This window comes from Vulpes vulpes, chromosome 2 (genome assembly GCF_048418805.1).
Source record: "Vulpes vulpes isolate BD-2025 chromosome 2, VulVul3, whole genome shotgun sequence".
NCBI classification, from domain to species: Eukaryota; Metazoa; Chordata; class Mammalia; order Carnivora; family Canidae; genus Vulpes; species Vulpes vulpes.
The window spans coordinates 160,688,740-160,709,507 of NC_132781.1; the positions used below are offsets into that span (position 1 = coordinate 160,688,740).

Below are 20,768 nucleotides of genomic sequence, written 5' to 3' on the forward strand. Positions count from 1 at the left end.
CAGCAGCTTTTTGCCTTTTAGTCCATAACAAAAGGCAAAATAAAGTGAATGAGTGTCAGAGGATAGAATCTGAGGCAGCAGCCAGTGTGTAGGATGAGAGGGGATGATATTTTCAGGTCCCTGAAATCAGACCACTGAGGCTGGGTAACCTGCAAGCTTTAGAGGCAGGAATGAAAGGGAATCCTAGTGGCCTTCGGCCCTGGGCACCAGTCCCACTGGAGGATCTCCTGCCTCTGCCAGTAGGGCCCAGCCTGCCTTGGCTCTGAGAGATGGAAGAGATAGCCTAGGGAAAGAAGAGGCAGGCCCCACCCCTCCCCTGATATCCATCTCGGCCGGGCACTTGGCCTCAGAGCGATGGGCCTGTGCCAGCCATCCTGCTGAATCAGCCTGCCTGCCTGCCTGCCTGGCACTGACTGGCCCTGGGGCTCTCCCAGCCAGGTAGGAACTGCCCGTGGCCAGCGGAAGTTGAGCCAGGGAGCTGGGGCACGGTGGGAAGAACTGGAAGGAGGGCCCCCCTCGCTCCTCCCCTCCTCCCTACAGCCCAACAAACAGACACTAAGGAGGCAGCCACTTGAAGAAATGCATGTTGACATTTTTATTAATCAAGTAGGAGGTGATCAGTCATCCGGAACATTCTCAGAGGGGACTTTAGGGCCCTCCGACAACTCTAGCAGCAATTCCAGAGCTTCCCATGCCCAGGGCAGCTCTAGAAGGCCTGCTCCCCGCCCTCCCTATCGCTCTGCAATGCCCCTGCCCTTCCACCCACAGCCTTTCCCTGGAGAACCTCAACCCTGGCTTCAGGCCCTTGGCCCCCGAAGAGCTCCCTTCTCTCCTTGGCTCAGTCTAGGCTGGGTCATGGTTATGAGCAGAAAGTGCAAAAGTTAGACCAGGGGCTTGTGAGTGGTCCCCAGAGTCTTCTGGAAGGGGAAGACCCAGGTACAGCACCCCCACCGCCTTAAACCATAGCAGTCCTAATTTTATCCGCTTCAGATCTTGGGTTTCCATGGAAGTTTCTGATTGCTAAGTAGTCCGTGGCTCACAGAGTTTAACAGGGGCTGGCTGGCCCGGCCCCAGTCTTACCAGGGGCTCCTGGAAAGCCCCAGTGGTGGAGGCCGGGGGCCAAGAGCCACCAGGATGGCCCCAGAGGCAATGGTGGGAGGGGGCAGGCTGGGTCCTTTGTGCCCATGCCTGCCTGGGGCTGGAGAAGGATACCTCTCGCCTGGCACCGGCCGAGCCTACCTGCCTGTACACATCCTGGTGACCTCACCCGGGGCCAGGCTCTTAGCCACCCCGCACCCTGGTAGCAGCTCTCTTCCCCTCTCTGGGAGGGGACACAGGCCTGCCGGAGGAGGGGGGTCACTCTATAGGGAAACCCAGGTGACGCGCAGGGTCTCGGGGCTGCCAAGAGGGACTGGGCAAGCCGTTCCTCCCACTGCCAGCGGGACCAAGGGGAATAATTAAAGACAATTAAAGGAAATTAAACCCCACCTTCAGAGATAACCTAATGGCCCCCCCACCCTCTCCTAACCTCTCGGCCCTTGCCCCCTGTGACATCTGGAACCGTCAGTCCCCCTTCACATTCAGGGTGCAAAACCCGAAGTGAGGACACCTGGGACACAGAGGCCAGGCCCCGAGGCTTGTCCGCCACCCTGGCCTCCCGCCTGCCAGCCTTCCTCTGGGTGGCCCCCGGAGGCCTCTCTCTGGCCTCACAGCGTTTGGGGGCCGGAAGCTGCCAGCACTGGTAATTAAAGGCTTCCTACACAGGTAACAAGCACCCTTCTGAGGCTGGAGTCAGGCATTAAAGGGGTTTTGTTGCCTTTTCTTTTTAGGACAGGCCCTCAGATGCTCGGCCTTCCTGTGCTTATTGGCCTCTATAAATACGGCTGAGGGGTGCCAGGAGGTCACAGCTTGAGGGTCCCCTGCATGGCGGCGACAGCTGGGAGAGAAAAGGGGGTGCCCCACCTCTCTGCTCCTGCTCTGACAAGAACCACAGGTGCCCTGGACCCAGGCCCCCACCCCCGAGCTCAGGCCCTCTGGGCCCCATTCCTGGTGCAGACACGAAAGGAATATCAGCACAGAGGGGCAAGGACCCAGCACGACCATGACCACGCACGGCCGTCCTTGAATATGTTAAGGCGGTTGCTCTTTTCCAGAACCTCGGATCAGGAAGAGGGAGGGAAGAATGAGGACAGTCCTTGGGCTGGGGCGGCCACTCGAGGGATGAGGGTGCGTGGTGTCTGTGGCTGTGCCCCGGGGCCTGCGGTGGCCAGCACGTGTCCAGGACCCGGGAAGATGCACCCGAGGCTCCCCTGAGAGGATGGAGGCTGGGTGGAGGCTCCTCGCCCTCACCCTGGCGGGGTTCCCTGGCAGGTGGGCACAGAGGATGGCGGGTGGAGGCGGGCTCAGGGCACCATGTGCCACCACTTGAAGGAGAAAGGCCGCCGGCGCACGTTGGTGCCGCAGTGGATCTCCCCCAGCAGCTCGTGGTAGAACAAATAGTCGTCAATGAAGATACAGTGGAGGCCCAGCGGCTCCAGCAGGGACCGCACCTTCTCCTCCAGGCAGCACTGGCCGTTGATGATGGGCCCGAAGGGCTTGGGGATGCCCAGGTACTTGCCCAAGACCACCATGTTGACCTGCAGAAGAGAAGGCGAGAGGGGAGCCCTGCTGGCTGGGGATGCTCTACATATGGGGGACCCATCCCCAGGCCTGGCCCATCCTCATCGGCATCCCTGGACCACCAGGATGGACACTTGCTCCAAAACTAGGGTCTATGGAGAGAAGAAACGGATTCGTGGTTGGAAGAGAGGATTCATACCAGGTGGGGCTGCCGGGAACACCCATGGCAGCTTTATAGGAATGAAAGTGTTCCTCTGATACTTTCTTCCATTTATCAGAAAATGGTCAATTTTCCAACAATTTAGTTAGAACAAGATTTTACCATCATCTGCCACAAACTTCAGACAACAAACACCTACGAGGTCTACGGCGTGCACGTCCTTACAGGCGTGGAGCCCTTGTGCAGTGCACAGCTTGCTCACCTTTCCCGGGAAGCCCTGATAAGTGTTATGGTTTACTGAACATCTCCTGTGTGCCAGATACATCATCACTAAACCCCACTCCTCCCTCTGAGTCAGTGGCTGGGGAAGGTTAGTAACATAATCCAGGCCACACAATCAGAGAACGGAGAGATTAAAATTCAACGTGGGTCTAACTCATGCCCAAACTCACACTCTTTATACTCCACCAACGTATAGCACTGCAGCTGCCTGGGGGAGCTGAGGAGTTGGGGCAAGGGGCTAGGAGCCCTTGGGGGCATCTCCTGCTTCCCTGGCTGAGGGCCCTAACCCTGCGGAGGGGAGGTCTCCCCAGGGCAGGGTATGGAAGTGTCTCAGAGGAGACCTTGGCCCTACATTGATGGCCAGAGGAGCTGTGCTTGGAGTTCAAAGGGGACCCTCTGGACCTGCTGTCTGGAGGGTAGTGCTGGGTCATCTCAGCACGGGGTGGGCTGCCCTAGACTCTGCGCTCTCACATTCTCCATGCCGTGGCCCTGTCACCGTCAGTTCTGCCCTGCAGGGCCGTCACGAAGCTGGAGGATCCTCTGGGGTCAGTGCCGGGGCCTTGGCCCTGAGCTACCCACGTGCCCCCTGATGGGCTGGGATGTGCTGAGTGAAGTGGGACATGTAGAGGCACAAAAGGCCAGGAGGGGAGCCAGCCCGGGTCTGCTTCTTCCTAGATGAGAACTCAGGAGATGGGAGGCTCCTCATGTGCTGGGTGACCTCAGGCCAGGCAAGCAACCTCCTCGGAGGGCCTGTCTCCCCATCTAACAAATGAGGGGGTTAAGCGAGTGTCCCCCATGGGCTCTTCCCTGAGGACGTACTGGGATCCTTTAGCGGGGTCTGGACCGAAGCTCAGAGATCCCCGCAGAGGGGTTCGTGTTGGGGTGGGGCTCCCAGCTGGTGTGGGCAAGGCCACAGCCCAGAGAGGGCTGGCCAAGGTCATGGGCTCTGGCCCAGGCCCTCCCCTGACCTTCAGCCGGAACCAGAGCCTGGATGCCCCTTAGTCCTTCCCTGACCAGTAGGGCAGCCACTGGCCACATGCAGCGGTTGAAATTAAATGAAATAAAAGTATAAATTTCATTCCTAGCCACACTAGCCACATTTTAAGTGCTCAGTAGCCACATGCGGTTTGGGGGCTCCCGTGTTGTATTGTGCAGACACAGAACGTTTCCATCATCCGAGACACTTCTAAGAGACAGCACCGCCCTCGAGCAGTGGCTCCCAGCCAGGGTGATTTTGTCCCTAGGACATCTGGGTGTTCACAATGAGGGGGGTGCTAATGACATGTAGTGGGCAGGGGACAGGGACACTCAGCCATCCCATGATGCACAGGACAGCCCCTCAGCAAAGGATTCAGGCCCAGGCATCAGCAGAGCCAAGGTGATGAAGCCCTGCCTTGGAGGTCTCTACCAGGACCCCACAGTGAGGAGTCAGGAGTGAGTGCAAATCCTGGCAGGGAAACCCCACCCGGGATATGTGCCTCCAGTCAGGACCTCAGGACGCACCCCCACCCTTCGGCTTGTCCAGTGACAGGGATGAAAGGGCCCAGGCTGACGAGGGAAGGTCTCCCATCCTGGGGAGCCACTCCACGAGCTGCCACCACCCCTACATCCTTTCCCAAGGTGTTAATGGTTTAGCTAGTACAGGGCAGATAGCATCGCCCGGCCCCTCCCAGAGGCCACCCCAGTGAGATCACATCTGTGCATCTGCTTGTCAGCGGCCTGACTTAATGACAGCCAGGGAAGCCGCCACCCTGCGCCGGCCTGCCCGCCCCGGGAGCCGCACTGCGGAGCAGCTGGCAGGGGGCCGGGGTGCGGGGAAGAGCACGCAGCTGAGGCCCACAGTTGGAAGCCTGAAAACACCGAAACCAAAACACGCTTCTTTTTTCCACTTGGGAGGGAAAAGAGGCCTAAGTTGTGGGGCTGCTGTTGGCACCGAAGGAGGTTTAGCAGCATCCCTGGCCTGCACCCACTAGATGCCAGCAGCACGCCCCTCCCTGTGGCAATAAGATGCCCTCAAGGGGGCAAAATCGCCCGGTTGAGAGCCACCGATGGAGATGCTCTATACCTGCACAGAAACCAAACACACGCGGGAGAGGTCCACCAGGCCCACCCCAGCCTCTGTGCCCGTCTGCGTGGGGCAGGAGGTGCTTGTCCCCTGGAACCCCTACTGACACCTCTCCGGACCCTGCCGGGCCCCAGGGACAGGCCACGACCTCCTTCTGCGCTCTCACCATGTCAGGGAAGAAGGCTTCTGCATAGGAGCCCTTCAGGGAGAAGAGCTGGGGGATGTCCACGATGTCCCGCTCGCTCAGGCCCAGCTCCCGCTTCAGCACCTCCCGGTTCCAGTCGATGCATTTCTGGGGGAGGGGGAGAGAGGGGGCGCACCCGGGGAGCCAGGGGGCCTCTAACGCTGGCTGGACGCCCACTGCGTGCCAGGCCCCACACAGAGCGCCCGGCACCCCAGCACTCTCCATCCGTCCTCCCAATAGCTGTGTGCCACTCCCAGATGGGGAAACTGAGTCACAAGTGATCCGCCCGAGGGCAGAGAGCTAGGAGGCAGCAGAGCTGGGATTTGGATCCTGACAGTTTCTGGTTCCAAAAGGCGCTTGCCGCTACACCACACGGCCCCGGCCACGGCGTGGCGCATACCCCTGTCCATGTCGGCAGTTTGGGAGAGGGCCAGGCTCCCCTCAGGAGAAGCGAGGGGCCTCCTCCGTTTCCGAGCTCCAGCTCTGCACCCGGCCTGCACCTTGCATGTGGCCGGCTCCAGCCCTGCCCCTTCCAGAGACCCCCTCCCGCCTGGTGTCCCCTGGCCAGGTCCCCTTAACTCCTACCCACCCCACCACTCCCCCCACGGGGCCCCATTTCTCCACCACATCTCTCCCATCTCACTCTGCTTCCCCGGAAACTCATCACTCCCCCCCCCCCCCCCCCCGCCCCAGTAGACCTAGATCTCCCTCATCAGACTGGGCGCTCCCTGAGACCCCTGCTGTCTCCTCCATCAGACTGGGGGTTCCCTGCGGCAGAGGCCCTAGCCTACCCACAGGACAGTCAGAGGCCCTGGGGCTGAGCCCCTGACCCCCACCCCAGCAGTTCCTGGGGCAGCTTCTGCTGGGAGGTGTGGGGACCCTCAAGAGCTAGCGGCGGGCCGCCTCACCTGTACATAGAGACTGTCGCTCCTGAGGCGACGGTCCGCCAGCATCTCATTAATGCTTCTGTTCACCTTGTGCCTTAACCCTGCGAGAGAAAGAAGGCAGGACAGGGGCTCAGGGTGGACTGCCCAGGGCCATCTCGGGCCTGGGGCCGCAGCACCTGGGCCAGGATTGTTCTCCCGCCTCAGGGCCGGGGGCTGAAGCTAGGACGGAGAAAGCCTGGGGACCCTGCCCCGGGCTCTGGCTGCAAGTGCAGGGGCTCCTTGGGCAGGGGGTCGTGGCTCAGTACTACGTGATTACAGCACAGCTACCGTCACTGACCTCCCACCACGCTCTGGCACCCCACTAAGGTTATGATTAATCTTCAAAACGAGGCTAGGTGGGTTCATTATCACCCCCAATTCAGAGAAGAGGAAACTGAGGCACTGAGCGGTTTCGAATGCAATCTTGATCTCGCAGCCACTAGCGGCAAGACCAGGACTCGAACCCAGGTCCTGAAGCACTGCCACATCCCTTCCAGGTGAGAGTGATGAGATCCGTGGGGGGAGGGGACGGGGGGTGCACAAGGGGGCCAGTCAGGCCCTTGGACCATCTGTCAGCTCCCAGAGGCAGGTCCGCAGCAGGGCTCTGCCCACCCACCTGGCTTCTCGCCTCTCCCACTCTTGAGCCCAGAGCCCTGTGCATCCTGCATCCCGCATCCGCATCCTGCATTTGCCTCCCACATCCTGCATCTGCATCCCGCATTCCGCATCCGCATCCCATATCCCACATCTCGCATCCCGCATCATGCATCTGCATCCCACATCTCACATCCCATATCCCACATCCGCGTCCCACATCCTGCATCTGCATCTGCATCCCACATCCCGCATCCCACATCCACATCACGCATCCACATCTGACATCTGCGTCCGACATCCCACATCCACATTCCACATCCTGCATCTGCATCCCACATCCCGCATCCTGCATCCACATCCACATCCCGCTTCCGCATCCCATATCCCACATCCGCATCCCACATCCTACATCCACATCCCGCATCCCACATCTCGCATCCACATCCACATCCACGTCCCGCATCCTTATCCACATCCCACATCCACATCCCTCATCCCGCATCCCACATCCACATCACGCATCCACATCTGACATCTACGTCCGACATCCCACATCCACATTCCACATCCTGCATCTGCATCCCTCATCCCGCATCCCAGGGAAAGTCCTGGGCCAAGCACTCCTCTCGGAGCCTCTGGGGAAAGGGAGGGGGAGGGTACGAGATCAGCGGGGTGCACACTCCTTCCGGTGGTGCCCCTCCTGGGGTGTGGCCAGGAGCCGCCCAGTCTTGCGGAGGAGGCCACCCCCTGAGTGTGTCTGGGCCAGTCCACTGACTTCCTAGCTTCCCTGCCGGGCCCAGTAGAGGGCAGCCCCACGGCCCTCATCCTTAGCTCCCAGGTGAGGATGTCGGGAGAACAGTGAGGTCAGGCTCTGAGCTGACAAGCAAGGCAAAGGGCCTGCTAACAGGCCTAGCCACGAAAGGCAGGCCGGTGGCCAGGGCTGGCCCCCAGAGGGCGGGGTCCCCACGGTGACCGGGTCATTGGCACTCACCATCAAACTGGGCTGCCTCCCCGTACCCCTCGTCTTTCTTCTCTTGGAACAGTTTGAGGCAAGCACTGGGGCTCGCCAGGAGCAGCCGGAAGCCCTGGCACAGAGGGAGGGAGGACTGTTCAGTGGACAGGATCCCCCTGGACGCAGGAGACCCCAAACCCAGGAGGGGCCTGAGTTCAGAGGCCAGACCACACATGGGTCCCACCTACCAGCCACAAAGACCTCTCCGCAATTCCCCTAATCCTCCAAGCTGCTTCATGGCCCAGGCCTTTGTCCAAGCCATTCTTTTTGCCTGGCTGCCCTTGTCTCCCAGGGAACTCAGCCAGGGGTCGCTGGGAGGTCTCCCCTCCCGGGCCACCTGCCCTCTGAGGCCTGGGCCCCACTCTGCAAGGGGGTGGAGCTGAGTGATGAAGCTGTTGGTCCCGAGCCCTCTGTCTTGGGTTTTGAATCTGACCCTACCCGAAATTGCCCTTCTGAGCCTCAGTTTTTCCATCTCCGAAATGGGGATCATGATCATATGGAACTGTTAGAGGATTAAATGAACTAAAGCAAATGAACAAAAAATAAAATAATAAAATAAAATAAAATAAAATAAAATAAAGTAAAATAAAATAAAATAAAATAAAAGGACATGCACATAATAGGTGCTCCCTACATGTTACCAATTATTATCATCAGCGTTGTCATTCCCGGGCCCAGGCTGAGAGGTTTGGATCAGAGCAAACACTCAGCAACGTGAGAGCGAGTGTATGAGCAGTGGAGCCCATCAGTGCCCTCCTGAGGAGCTCTGACCTCCTCCAGGAAGCCCCCCCCCCCCCCCCCCCCGGTTAACACCATCTGGTTCCCAGGGTGCCCTGGCTCTGAGCCCCCTACGCACAGAGGCGGTGAGCTGGTTCCAGGCGGCCTTGCCCTCTCCCATCCCCTCAGGCTGGGTAGGGGCGGGGTGGCCCAGGCAGGAGGAGAGGGGACGCACCTTTTGGTCAGAGGTGGGCACGAAGCTCAGGAACTCGTCCACGTGGCCCACGGACAGCCAGTCGGAGTAGAGCTCCACGGGCGCCTGCACCTGCTGGGCCTGCAGGAAGTCCCGCACCACCTTGGTCATTCGCCTCCCACCGGACCTGGGGCAGGAGGGAGAGAGCAGGGTCAGCTCAGGCCGACGGGCTGCTGGCTCCCCGCGGGTGCACGTCCTGAGCCCCCCACCCCTGTCCGAGCTTCGTGACATCCCTCCGAACGAGTCTTCATTTGTCCCCCCTTCCTGCCCCCCTGCCTGGTGCTCCCAGGAGCTCACTGTGCATCCTGAGCATCATCCCAGACAGTCGCCCCCTCCTGCCACAAAGCATCCTCCCCGAGGCCGGGAAGGCCCTGGCCGCTCCTCCCACTCAAGAGACTCCAACAAGCGAGCTCCGCTTGCAGACCCTCACCCCACGTCCCGGGACTCGGAGGGCCTGCCTCTGCGCCCAAGACGCCCAGCCCCTCCCTCGGCCCAGCATCTCCCAAAGTGGGGCCCTGCACCCCCTGGGAGTCAGACGCAGGTGGCGGGTTCCCGGGCCCGACCTCCCGCACATCCCAGTCTTTGAGAACGTGGCACGTCTGAGGATACGGGCTCTGTCGCTCCACAAAGCCCCCGTGCTCATTCGCGTGCAAGAGAACCACTGCCCCGTCATCTGTGCGCGACACCGCCTGTCTGATCCTCGGCACTTCCTGAAATGAGCCCTTGACCAGCAGAGGGAGGGGACAGAGAGGGGGTCTCGGGAACTGGGGTCTCAGGGCTGTGGGAGGAGACGTCACCGAAAGCTCCCTGCACATGCGTGGGGATTTCAACACTGCCTGGGGCTAGGCCATGTCCCCATTTCACAGATGGGGCAGCCAAGGCCCCGCAAGTTCAAGGGGGTGACTTGTCCAAAGTCAGAACGATGTCTTGTATACTCTGGGCCCTCTCCACCTTCCCCTGGGACAGCACCTTCTCCTGCTGCCCCTTGACCATACCGGGAACAGCCCTGCCTCAGGGCCTTTGCACATGCTGTCCTCTGTACCAGGAATTCTTGCCCACGCCCCGTCTCCCCATGGTCACTTCCACCTTCAAGGTTGAACTCAAATGTCACCCTCTTTCTCTAGGAGACGTTTGAAAATTGCTACAATCCCTTAATCCCCTTCCCGGCTCTGTGTTTCTTTACTGTATGGGGTCCTAGCTAGCACGCTTGACACCTCGTGTGCTGTCTGGTATCAGACACCAGAACGTGAGCTCCCGGGGGGCTGGGGGGAGGGACAGTCCCTGGTCCCTGTCACCCAATCATGTCATAGACTCGACGCTGGGCAGTGACAAATGACAACATTGACTTGATCTGGGGGATGGGATTGCGGGCAAACACATCTCTTATATTCCTGTTATTTGAAGACAGTGCCGGCGAGTTAAAATGACGCCTTAAACACACTGAGGGGGTGAAGAGTGAGGCTCCAGAACCCGCTCCTGAGCAGGGAACTCGGGGAGGTTGAGGCAGGGGCCCCAGCCAGCAGAGGCTGACCTGCCCTCCGAGTCACCACCAGGCGGCAGACCTGCTTAAAGATGATCTAAGATAACGGGAGCAGAGGGTGGAGGGGGTGCTGGCCTGAGGCCCCGACATCCCTACAAATACCAGGCGCAGGTCATGACCTGAAGCGGGCCCTGCCAAGCTCTCTGACCACCCCACCCCCGCGCCCCTCCTGGCTCATGCCACTCCAGCCCGCAGGTCTCCTTGTGGCCCCTCTCACGTCCTGCACACTCCTACCTCAGGGCCTTTGCACGGCCCACCTCCGCTCCTTGGCGCTTCTCCGTCCCAAATACCCACATCTTTAAGGCCCTCGCTTCTCTCGGGGCTCCGTTTCCATGCCAGCTTCTCAGCAGGGCCTCCCTTACCTGACATCACCGACCCATCTACTAGGCCCGCCCGCCGTCTGTTCCTCCCTGCGAGGACGGACGTGGGGTGTCTGTTTGCCCACGGCTGACGTCAGGAAGAGGTCGAGGCAGGCGCCCGGGGCGGCAGGCTGAGCGCTACTTTACATGAGCCCGGGCCGAGGGAGCTCTGGATTCTGACCCTGGGACCCTGGGCGGTGGCTGTCGCTCTCCGAGCCTCACCCCCTCCGTTTACCGAGGACCTCGTTCCTGGTGTCGACACAACGGCCAGTGGGCTGGGCCGCTGGAGGTCCTCCACCCCGTCCCTATCCCCAGCCCCTGCTCTGAGCCCGGTAGCTTCTAGAACATTTCTTTCATCCAGGGCCACAGACCTGGCATGTGGGAAAGCTCAGGAAACATTTCCGCAATCAGTGAACAAACGCACGAATGAGTGCACTCCCTTCGCTTTTCCGAGCCTCAGCTTCCTCATCTGTGAAATGGGAATAAGAATCGTCCCAGCCTCATAGGGCTGTTCCAAGAATTAAATGAGGTGACGGGTAAATCCTTATGTTCCCGGTACGTAGTAGTAGCTGATTAATAACCTGTGGTCCAATGAGTTCCAACCTGCTGCGTGGCTGACCCCCGGCCAGGGCCCAGGTAAACAATACCTGCACGTTCAGAAGACGGTTATCATGAATTCTTCGCCCACACTCGTGCTGATTATGCAGCTAGCACAGAGATTTTTTTTTAATAGACCCATTTCACAGACGGGAAACTGAGGCAGGGGTATAAAATAACATGTTCATCTCATAACATATCTGTCATGCGCTAATATATAATATACCCCCGTGTCCTCCAGCGTGCCTGGCACATCCTGGGCATGAGGGTAATAGCTTCGAATGAGTTTGTTGAGCACCCACTGCATACCAGGCACTGTCGTCAGGCCTGCTTAGGTGGTAGACCCCAAAAACAGGTGACTCGCATGTGGCAGAGGTAGGACTCAAATCCAAGTCCACGCATGCTCCAAAGCTTGCGCTCCTTCCTCCTGGGTCCCCCTCTGGAGCGCGGGATGACCACCCAGCACCCGGCAGAGGCCCCAAGGTCCTTCCGCCTCTGGGGCAGCGGATCGGGTCCCGGATGGTGTCTGAGCATGAGTCACCTGCAAGGTGAGCATTCCTCTTGCTCTACCCAGCTTGGCCACCCAGCTACGTGCCTGGTGTCGGTGCCAGGAGACCCCGCCTCGCCTGGGTGCAGCCCTGAGGCCACCAGGGCCACCGCTCAAAGCTGAGTGGCCTTCCTGTCACTTCCTGGCCATCCTGGGTGTCAGTCAGGGCTTCACGTTTCACCTGGTTTCCACGCCCACCCACACCTGAAGGAGAAGGCGGCCTTTGGTGCCTGGCGTGGGCTGACGCCCCAGGCAGGAAACAAACGGCGCCCCCAGGATCCCCGCGCCACGCACCCCATTGTCGGGCGGCCCGCAGGCAGGGTGGGGGCCTGTTCGGCAGGATTTAGCAGGTATTGTCACCTGTCTAAGCACTAACCTCTAAATCCCCTGTGTCCTGCCTGATGACAGCTGTCCAGGGAGGGACCCACAAGTCACCTCCACCGCCCTGGTGTCGTGCCGTTCGCCTGTAGCCACATAGTGACCTACGAGCCCTTTCAGCTGCTGCTAGAACAGCAGCTATTTTGACCTCCTCCTGGGATGGGTCACCGGGTGCATCTCCTGCCTCTGCACCATCTGGCAAGTCCGATGTTTCAGAAGAAACTGGAAATCAGGCTGTTTTACGTAAGGCCTCCCCCTACATACGTAGTGGGTGACTAATGAGGCTCATGGAATACTAGGCAGGCCCGAGACCGGGAGTCACTAGTTTGTGAGTTTTCTCCAAAGATTCCAGAAGCTTTCAAATCTAAGATTCTAGGTCTCAGTCTTTGACTGCAGGACCGCTCACGGGAATTAAGACTGCTTCTCAGACCGGAGACCTGGAGGGTGTATGTAGTGGGGGTCCCCACACGCCCCCCACCTCCCGCCAGGCCTCTCACTTGGGGAAGCTGCTGCCGATGAGGATGCGGCCCAGGGGGTACTCCTTGCCGCCCACGGTGACCGGCGGGCTGACGTCCAGGTTGCCGAAAGAGTCAAGGCTGGAGGCGCCGGCGAACAGGATCTCCCGGGTTACGTATCCAAAGTCGGGACCCTAGGGGAGGACCAGCAAGCCCCCCCCCACCCCAGAAGGAGGGGTCAGTTAGGACAGGAAGTGACAGCTGTCAGGTAGGGGCTGGGGTGGGGGTGCAATTAAAGTCCAAGCCCGAAACAGGATGGTAACTCGAAAAATCCCCGACTGTTGGGAAACCAGGCAACACGCTGCTTCTAGAGAACTCATAGGTCAACGCAGAAGTCCAAGCAGAAACCAGACACTACTTTGAAGTGAGAGGTGACAAGCACGCAGCTCACCGGCCCCTGCAGGTGCTCGCCAGGCTGCACACTCAGAAACGGCCGCAGCTCTGAGCACCCGTGTTAGGAGGAGAAAGGGTCAGAAAATCCTGCCTCCGCTTCCAGGCAGGCAAAGAACAGCAAGTTAGGCACAGAACAGGGGGAGGAGGGAGGGGGTAACGATGAGGGCAGAGACCAGCAGGGGACATCCAGGCCAGGGCCAGCCTGGGCTTGGGGTCAGGCCCCTGGCTGATACAGAGTCACCCCGCAGGGCTCGCTGTCACCTGCACTGGGACCCGGCCCCGGCCCCTCTGGCTGAGGTCGGCGCCCCGCTCTGGGTGCCCATCATGAGCTCCCGGACTCCCCGCTCACGGCCCCCACTTGGACAGGGGCACCGTGCTGGTGCCGGGGGTGTGGGAGCCCGTAAACAGGCAGAGCCGCCTAGTGGGAGGGCTGCGGAGACAGTCCCTTGGTTTTGCATCTCGGTGCCACGAGCTGCGAGCTGCGTGGCCCAGGCTGAGTTACTTAACCTCTCCGGGCCTCGGGGAAAGAGGGGATCAAAAACAGCAGCTATCCACAGGGCTCAGGATTGGGGGGTGACCTATAGAGCTAGGGCCGGGGGCCTGGAACGCACGCTAGCTCGGTGGCCGGGGCGGCTCTGTCCCCATCCTGCGCGTGAGAGGCAGCATGGGGCCTGGCAGCAGCAGGTGTTCAGAAAACACTTGTTACCTGGGAAGAGGCCCCCCCTCATGAAAGCCAGTCGTGAGAGCTCACGAACGGTGCATCTCCCACAAAAGGCAGTTTGGTCTCCCCAGAGCTAACTCCCCTGCTGACCCCCACCCACATGGGGGAGGAGGGCTCCCCAGGAGGACTTTACTGGCCTGCCCCTCCTGGAACAGGGGGGATTTGCATGTTATTTGCATGTCACACTCACATAATTTGCATGTCATTTGCATGCCCTCCACTTGTGTCCCTTTTGCCCCCTAAGGACAAAGACCAGGACCAGGGAAGGCCGATTGCAGGGTGCTATAGGAGGAGCCACCCAAGGGACCCCCACTCTGCCCTTTGCCACATACCAGGATCCGCTTATAAGGGAAATGCTTCAGACCTCGGTTTCGGGGGGAGTCAAAGACCACTGGGAAGGCTTTGTGAGGGGCCTCCGTGTAGCCAAACTCCATCTCATCCTGGGAGGGGAGAAGAAGAGATCACAGCGGTGTCCCAGAGTGTGATTTGCCTAATGGGGTGATCCCCTCGGACCTGGACCACGATGGGGCCCCAGCTGCCCCCTAAAACCTGGGGGTACATGCCTCGGGGGTGCGGATGAGGCCTCCTAGGACCCCAACTGGGAGACGACTCTGTCTGGAACCCAAGCATTTGGGGGAAACGGGAGAGACTGGGGTGACGTGGGCAGTGGGCAGGCGTTACCCTAAGCTGCCTGCACCTCGCCACCCCATCCCAACCGAGGCCTGGCTTCTATCGGGAGACCAAGGATGCTTCAGAGCCTGTGCAGTCCCCATTTCCCAAAGTCAGGGTGAAGGGGGACCCAGGCATCCCAGGCCATCTCCACTGCTCCAGCACCCACCTGGATCCAGCGGTCATTTCGATTTTCAACCTGAGGGCAGATGACCAGCTTGCAGTTGGCTTTCAACGCTAGGTCAGACATGTCTTCCAGAAATTTCGTATTTGGGCCGTGAGAGTCTACCACACTGCAAGAAACCGGGAGAGAGGACGTGACAATGACCTCTGACCGTGGTGGCCTGGGTCCCGTCCACATTCGGCCCCGTGTGGTCCCTGGGTATAGGGTTTCAAACACAGCCCCTACCCTAGGAAGGCAGATGCGGATCGCGTCCCCAGATCTATCAGGGGGGGTGCAAGGGGAGGGGCAAGCCCAGGTGTGTGGAGCCCGAAGGCCGGGCACACAGCCAGTAGGGCAGCCAGGGAGAAGGTGGCCCGCAGACGGGGTTAAGGTGGCAGGGCAGGGACAAGGAGCCCCGGCCACCCCTGCTCCTTTGGCCTACGCACAGGGGTCAGGGTGCAGTCAGCGAGCAAAGGGAAAGAAAGACTTCTCTTCCGAACGCCTGCGCAGCAAGCCTACGTCTCCACACCTTCCTGCCTCCTGACGTAGGCTCCAGGTCGGCTGCGGGCCTGTCCACTGGTCTGACCTCTGACGCAGGGACCCGTAGCGGCCTTGCCAAGCAAGTCTCACCTGCCCAAGCCTGACAGGGGACCCAGGAGACAGCAGAAGCACGAGGGTCCGGGGCTGGGTGGGGGCCCGCAGCCGATGCGGAGGCTGGGCTCCCGCATTCTCTGCAGGCCCAGCGGCACACCCACAGCAGGGTGCACCCAGGTCTCCTGCACCTGCCCGCGGCCTCAGCAGAGCCCGGCCTCGCCACCCGGTCTAGGTCCAAGCCATCCTAGGGCTGCACAGGCTGGGACCCCGGCGCCAGAGCTGGTGACCTCAGCCGGGCCTTCGCTGCACAGGATACGGTGGGGCTGACTGGCCCAAGCCAGCCTCCTGCTCCCCCTGCCCCAGCCTGCTCCCGCGGGTGACCTCGATGCCTCTGTCCAGGCAGGAACGTTCTGTTCCTGTCTCTGCGAGGCCAGAGATGGTGGGATTGCTGCAGGAGGGGTGAGGCCTCACCTGCACGCATACAGCTCCAGGGGGGGCTGGGTGTTGGGGGTCATGATCCAGGGAGCCACGCGGAAGGCCACGGTGTCTGTGAAGAGGGGCACCTCAGGCAGGGTCTGGGGGGGAAATGAGGACTAGGTGGGCCCTGCAGAGAGCCCCATCAGGCCTCAAGCTCCCCCAGGCCTCCGGCCACCGGCCCTAGAGGCTCCGGGCTGGTCCCCTAAACCTTCAGCCCCCCTAGCCCAGCCCCCCAGTGCGGTACGTACCCCCTTGTCCACCAGGCTGACGCTGAGGGACACCAGCCCCAAGAAATCGGCGTCAGGAAAGGCGAGTCCCTCCACAAAGAAGTTGATCTTCCGCTCCCCCCGCTGCCGCTCGACGTCATAGGACAGGCGCTGAGGCCCGAGCACCTGCTTGTAGTCCTCGAGGGAATTGCCGCCTACGGGAAACCACAGTCAGGGCCCGTCCGTGCTGGGACTGCGGACGGGAGGAAGGAGACCAGAGGCCGGGGAGCTGGCCAGAGCCACCTGCGCTCCCCTCAAGCCCTGGCACGGGCAGGCTGTGTGACCCTGGCTCAATGACTCAGCCTCTCTGAGCCTCACCTCCTCATCTGTGTCTTATGAGGTCAGAGTAAGCCTTAAATCAGATAAAGAGGGCGCCTGGGGGGCTCAGCGGCGGAGCGTCTGCCTTCAGCTCAGGGCATGATCCTGGGACCCGGGATCGAGTCCCCCAGTGGGCTCCCTGCATGGAGCCTGCTTCTCCCTCTGCCTGTGTCTCTGCCTCTCTCTGTGTGTCTCTCATGAATAAATAAATAAAATAAAATCTTTTTAAAAATCAGGTAAAGAGATAAAAGCAGCTGGCACAAAAGGTGAAAAATACCCAAATGTCCATCAACTGGACAATGGATAACCAAAACATAGCTCGTCCACAGAAAGGGATATTTTTCACCCACGCAAAGGGACGAGGTACTGACATGCGCTACCATAGGGAGGAACCTTGAAAATATTAAATATTATGCGCAGTGAAAGAAGCCGGACGCAAAAGGCCACGTATCGTGTGATTCCATTTACAGGGAATATCCAACACAGGTACGGACGTCCACAGGGACAGAGTCCTGGTTGCCTAGGATTGGGGGCGGCGGGGGGCAGGGTGGGGGAGAGGGGATGGGGACTGAGTGCTGATGGCCCCGAGGCTTTATGTGGGGGTGAGTCTTGGAGCTAGAAAGAGGTGGTGGTCGCGCAGCAGCGAGGATGCACTGAGCGCCCCTGAGCTGTCCGTGTTCAAGTGGCTGCTTGCAATTATGTGCATTTCACCTCAATTTACTTTTATTTTTATATATTTATTTAGAAGATTAGGGTTTTTTTTTAAGATTTTATTTATTTATTCATGAGGGGGGTGGGGAGAGGCAGAGACACAGGCAGAGGGAGAAGCAGGCCCCATGCAGGGAGCCCGATGCGGGACTCGATCCCAAGGCCCCGGGGTCACGCGCTGAGCCAAAGGCAGGTATCCAACCGCTGAACCACCCAGGGGTCCCCAGATCAGGCGCTTTTAAAAATAAATTGAAAGGGACGCCTGAGTGGCTCAGTGGTTGGGTGTCTGCCTCCAGCTCAGGCTGTGATCCTGGGGTCCTGGGATCGAGTCCCGTGTCGGGCTCCCTGCATGGAGCCTGCTTCTCCCTCTGCCTGTGCCCCTGCCTCTCTCTGTGTATCTCTCATGAATAAATAAATCTTTAAAAATAAGTAAGTAAGTAAATAAATAAATAAATAAATAAATAAGCCTGGTCTGAAGAAATTAAAATTAAAATTAAAAAAAAAGCAAAAGCGCCTGGCGTGTAGGACTTGTTCCCCCGTCTGTCCCCCCGAGGGGTGCCCGGGAAATGTCCCCCTGGCAGGCTCTTCTTCTCAGCAGGAAAGGTCATCCCTTCACTCAGGGAGACGCTGCTTATGTTCTGGTGTCGCGGGAAATGTCTCCAAGCAGCGCCTCCTCCTAACCTCCCAGGACTGGGCCTGGGAGGAAGGTTCTGGCTCCTGCCAGGCTCGTGTGGCCAGAACGAGTTCTGGGTCCGTTTGCACAGAGGGAGGTGAAGGGGGAGAAAGATGAGGGCAGGAGAAGCCTCTTGCTATTTATAAAAATGAATACAGGCAGGTCAGGGTTAAGGATTGGTTTTTTTGTTTTGTTTTAAAGCCACAGATTGTGATTCATAAAATCTCTTAGCAGAACAGCCGGGTCCTCAGGGCTGGCCGGGGCCTCCGCTTTCCGAGTTCCCGCTCCCCCTCGAGCCGGCCCCCTGGGTAGAGGATGGGGCACCCGTGGAAAGAGCAGGAGCCTTGGTGCTTGGGAGACCCAGGTTCGGATCCCTGCTCCGCCAGACAGCGGATTCGTGCATCCGAGCCTGTTACCCCGTCTATAAACCTGGGACTCGTCTTAGAACCTCCTTCATAGGTGGCATGCTGCGAGCTGAGTTACGGAAGATGCTGGAAGATGGGGCTGGGGTAAGAGAAGAAAGGCTTTGGGGAGCGGAGGATGAGCGGAGCCGGGAGGAAGCAGCCCCACCAGGCCACTCACCCCTAGCACAGAAGACCCCCACTCGCTTGGAGTCCGAGAAGGGCACGTTCAGGACCAGCTTGTGGCTGTTGAAGAGCCTGTCTGGGCCGTCACAGCTCAGCACCATGGGGGACATGTCCTGCAGGTCTGGAGGACGGGTGCCCTTGAGACCACCCTCCCTGCGCCCCTCCAACAGGCCGCCCCCAGCGCCTCCCCCAGCCGCTGCTGCCCACACCACTGCCCTGGCCAACCCCGCACACCCTCCGTCCCGCACCGTCCAGTGACGTCAGCTGGCTGTCGGTGAGGTCGGGCCCTCTGGACGTGACACTGTCCCGGTCACAGTTCACCAGCAGGACGGCCCCATAGCCCTCGGGGCCCCAGCGCCAGGTTTTCTATAATAAAAACAAGAGGCTTTGGGGGTCAGTGGGACCCAGAGGGCCTGGGAAGGGGCTCTGGAGTTGGCCAGTGCCGGCTGCTTTGTTAACACAGAGACTTGCGTATTTGGGGTTTGCTTCAAGATTTAAGGAGGGATCATAGGTTTGGAGACTGGAGTTCCAGGTCTCTTGACCCAGATCCACCCCACTTTTCTGCAGTGAACAACCTGTGCAACCTTACACAGTGGCCATCGCCCTGGAGGAGGAAGGGTGGTGTCACGCCTGCAGGAGGGAGGTTATTCCAGAAAAAACCTTCGCCAGCCCATTGAGCTTTGGCCCTGCCTGGGGGACAGAGGCTGCCTTGCCGTGAACTTCACTGGCTGGATGATCCCAGGGAAACGTCCCCCCTCTCAGCACTCTCCCGGGCCGTGTCCCGCAGACATCTCTGGCACCCACCCTCAGTTCCGCAGGCCCTGCAAGGAGGCCTAAGCTGAGGTGGAAGCTGAGGCTGCAGCCCGGCCTCTGATTGCAGCTCCCCCTGACACACCTCCGCTCAGTCCCCCCGCACGCCCCACAGGGCAGGGCCCGCTTGCCTTGCGTCACGGAAAGGAAGGCTCTGGGATTCAGCTCCCTGTCCCAGGGTTGGGATTCACGCTCATCTGGGGGACTTCACAGGGCCACTGCTAGCCCATGGGACACACGTGTCCACCTCTCTTAGTAAATGCTGCCCTATGCCAGGGCGCAAGACGTGACCTGTGCCACGGCCCCACGCACCATCCTAGCCAAGCAACCTTGTGCAGTGAGCCACCCGCACAACCCCCCAAGGCTGCCCGGCCTCATCTTGTCCTCAAAGCCTGTCCTTGTGGCTCTTTCCCTACAAACGACACCTTCTACCCCTTCCAGGATGGCTTCAGATACTCCCCATATGGTCATGCCTCGAGCCCACCCCACCCTCCTGTCCACCGAGCCTCTCTGCCAGAGGCCTTGTCTTCTCCCAGGCTTCAACTTCAGCCAGTCACTTGACAACCTTCCATGAGGCACTTACCGTGTCGGGGGGAGGGGGATGCAAATACAGCAAAGGAGGTAGAAGAGGCATCAAGCGAAAGAGCCAACCCCAAGCCCTAAGCGGAGCAGATGGACTCAGGGAGGCTCGCGCACGAGTCGCCCGGCACATCGGTCACACAGTCTAAGTTACGCCCACTTGTCCCAACCTGGCAGCCTGCAGATGGGCTCCCCACATGGTCGGACCCATCGCCCCCAGGCGGGCCCGCCTGCCAGCCCTGCCGTCGTGGGCGAGCCAGCAGAGTTTCACCTTGTCGCCGTGGCTCCTCTTCACCTTGCCCCTGCGAGCCGTGTCGACATCCAGGGAGATGTCTGAAAAGGGAGGGAGAGCAGCTGCCGAGCCGGAGCCAGTTCTGTCCTCACGCCCTTGAGCCCGGGGCCCCGGCGAGCTGTGCCCACAGGACCCAGGAGGACCTATCTGGGAACCACACCGATGCCTGGGAGGCCGTGTGGCTGCCCCCTGGGGCCCTGGATGCTGGGGAGCCTGAGTATCTGGCCCTTGAATTTCTTGCGTATCTACGGATGCTGGATTGCTGGCTCCTGGTGGCCCTGGCTCTCTGGCCGATGGGGACGAGGCCTGAGGTTCTAGGTGCTGGTTCTGCAGTTCGTAGAGCCACCTGCCCAGGCTCTGGCTGAAGGCGGCTTGTGGCCCCCTGGGGCCCAGGGGGTGGCAGGTGGGACTCGGGATGGAGGAGGCCCACGTGGGTGTAGCTGTTGGGCCGTGGGCAGTGCCGTTTCTGGATTCTGGTGGCCCTAAGCACTGCTGGGTCTCCTTCCCTGGGTCAACTGAAGGCTTCTGAAGAAGCTCCTCAAGGTGGAGGAAGATGGCCATGAGCCTGGCACCAGGGGGCCCCCTGAGACCCCCAAGCGGGCAATGTGCAGGGTGAGGGGATTCGCGGGGAGCCAGGGAGGCGGTGCTTACCGACGCCAGTGAGGTAGAGCATGCTGTGGCCCAGGGCACCGCCCTCGTGCTGCCCGAAGTAGGACACCTTGACCTGTGGGGACAGACACGGTCAGCCCTAAGCCGGCACGGCCACC

At 60.1% G+C, this 20,768-nt stretch overlaps 1 protein-coding gene across 2 annotated transcripts in view; it reads right to left on the reverse strand.

Annotated features, from left to right (window-relative positions):
• Positions 1-571: 571 nt before the first annotated feature.
• PADI1 (peptidyl arginine deiminase 1) overlaps positions 572-20,768 on the reverse strand; it is a 70,332-nt gene continuing 50,135 nt past the window's right edge. For both annotated transcript variants that reach the window (XM_072751067.1, XM_026012016.2), the window contains exons 3-16: positions 20,653-20,725; positions 19,981-20,042; positions 18,569-18,686; positions 18,316-18,441; positions 16,017-16,189; positions 15,763-15,866; positions 14,704-14,827; positions 14,198-14,305; positions 12,734-12,885; positions 8,798-8,942; positions 7,825-7,918; positions 6,219-6,298; positions 5,293-5,418; positions 572-2,636 (exon numbers count right to left, since the gene is read on the reverse strand). In XM_072751067.1, coding sequence (XP_072607168.1) covers positions 2,403-2,636; positions 5,293-5,418; positions 6,219-6,298; positions 7,825-7,918; positions 8,798-8,942; positions 12,734-12,885; positions 14,198-14,305; positions 14,704-14,827; positions 15,763-15,866; positions 16,017-16,189; positions 18,316-18,441; positions 18,569-18,686; positions 19,981-20,042; positions 20,653-20,674 — 1,668 coding nt within the window. In that variant the 5' untranslated portion in view covers positions 20,675-20,725 and the 3' untranslated portion in view covers positions 572-2,402. The remainder of the gene's footprint in view (positions 2,637-5,292; positions 5,419-6,218; positions 6,299-7,824; positions 7,919-8,797; positions 8,943-12,733; positions 12,886-14,197; positions 14,306-14,703; positions 14,828-15,762; positions 15,867-16,016; positions 16,190-18,315; positions 18,442-18,568; positions 18,687-19,980; positions 20,043-20,652; positions 20,726-20,768) is intronic.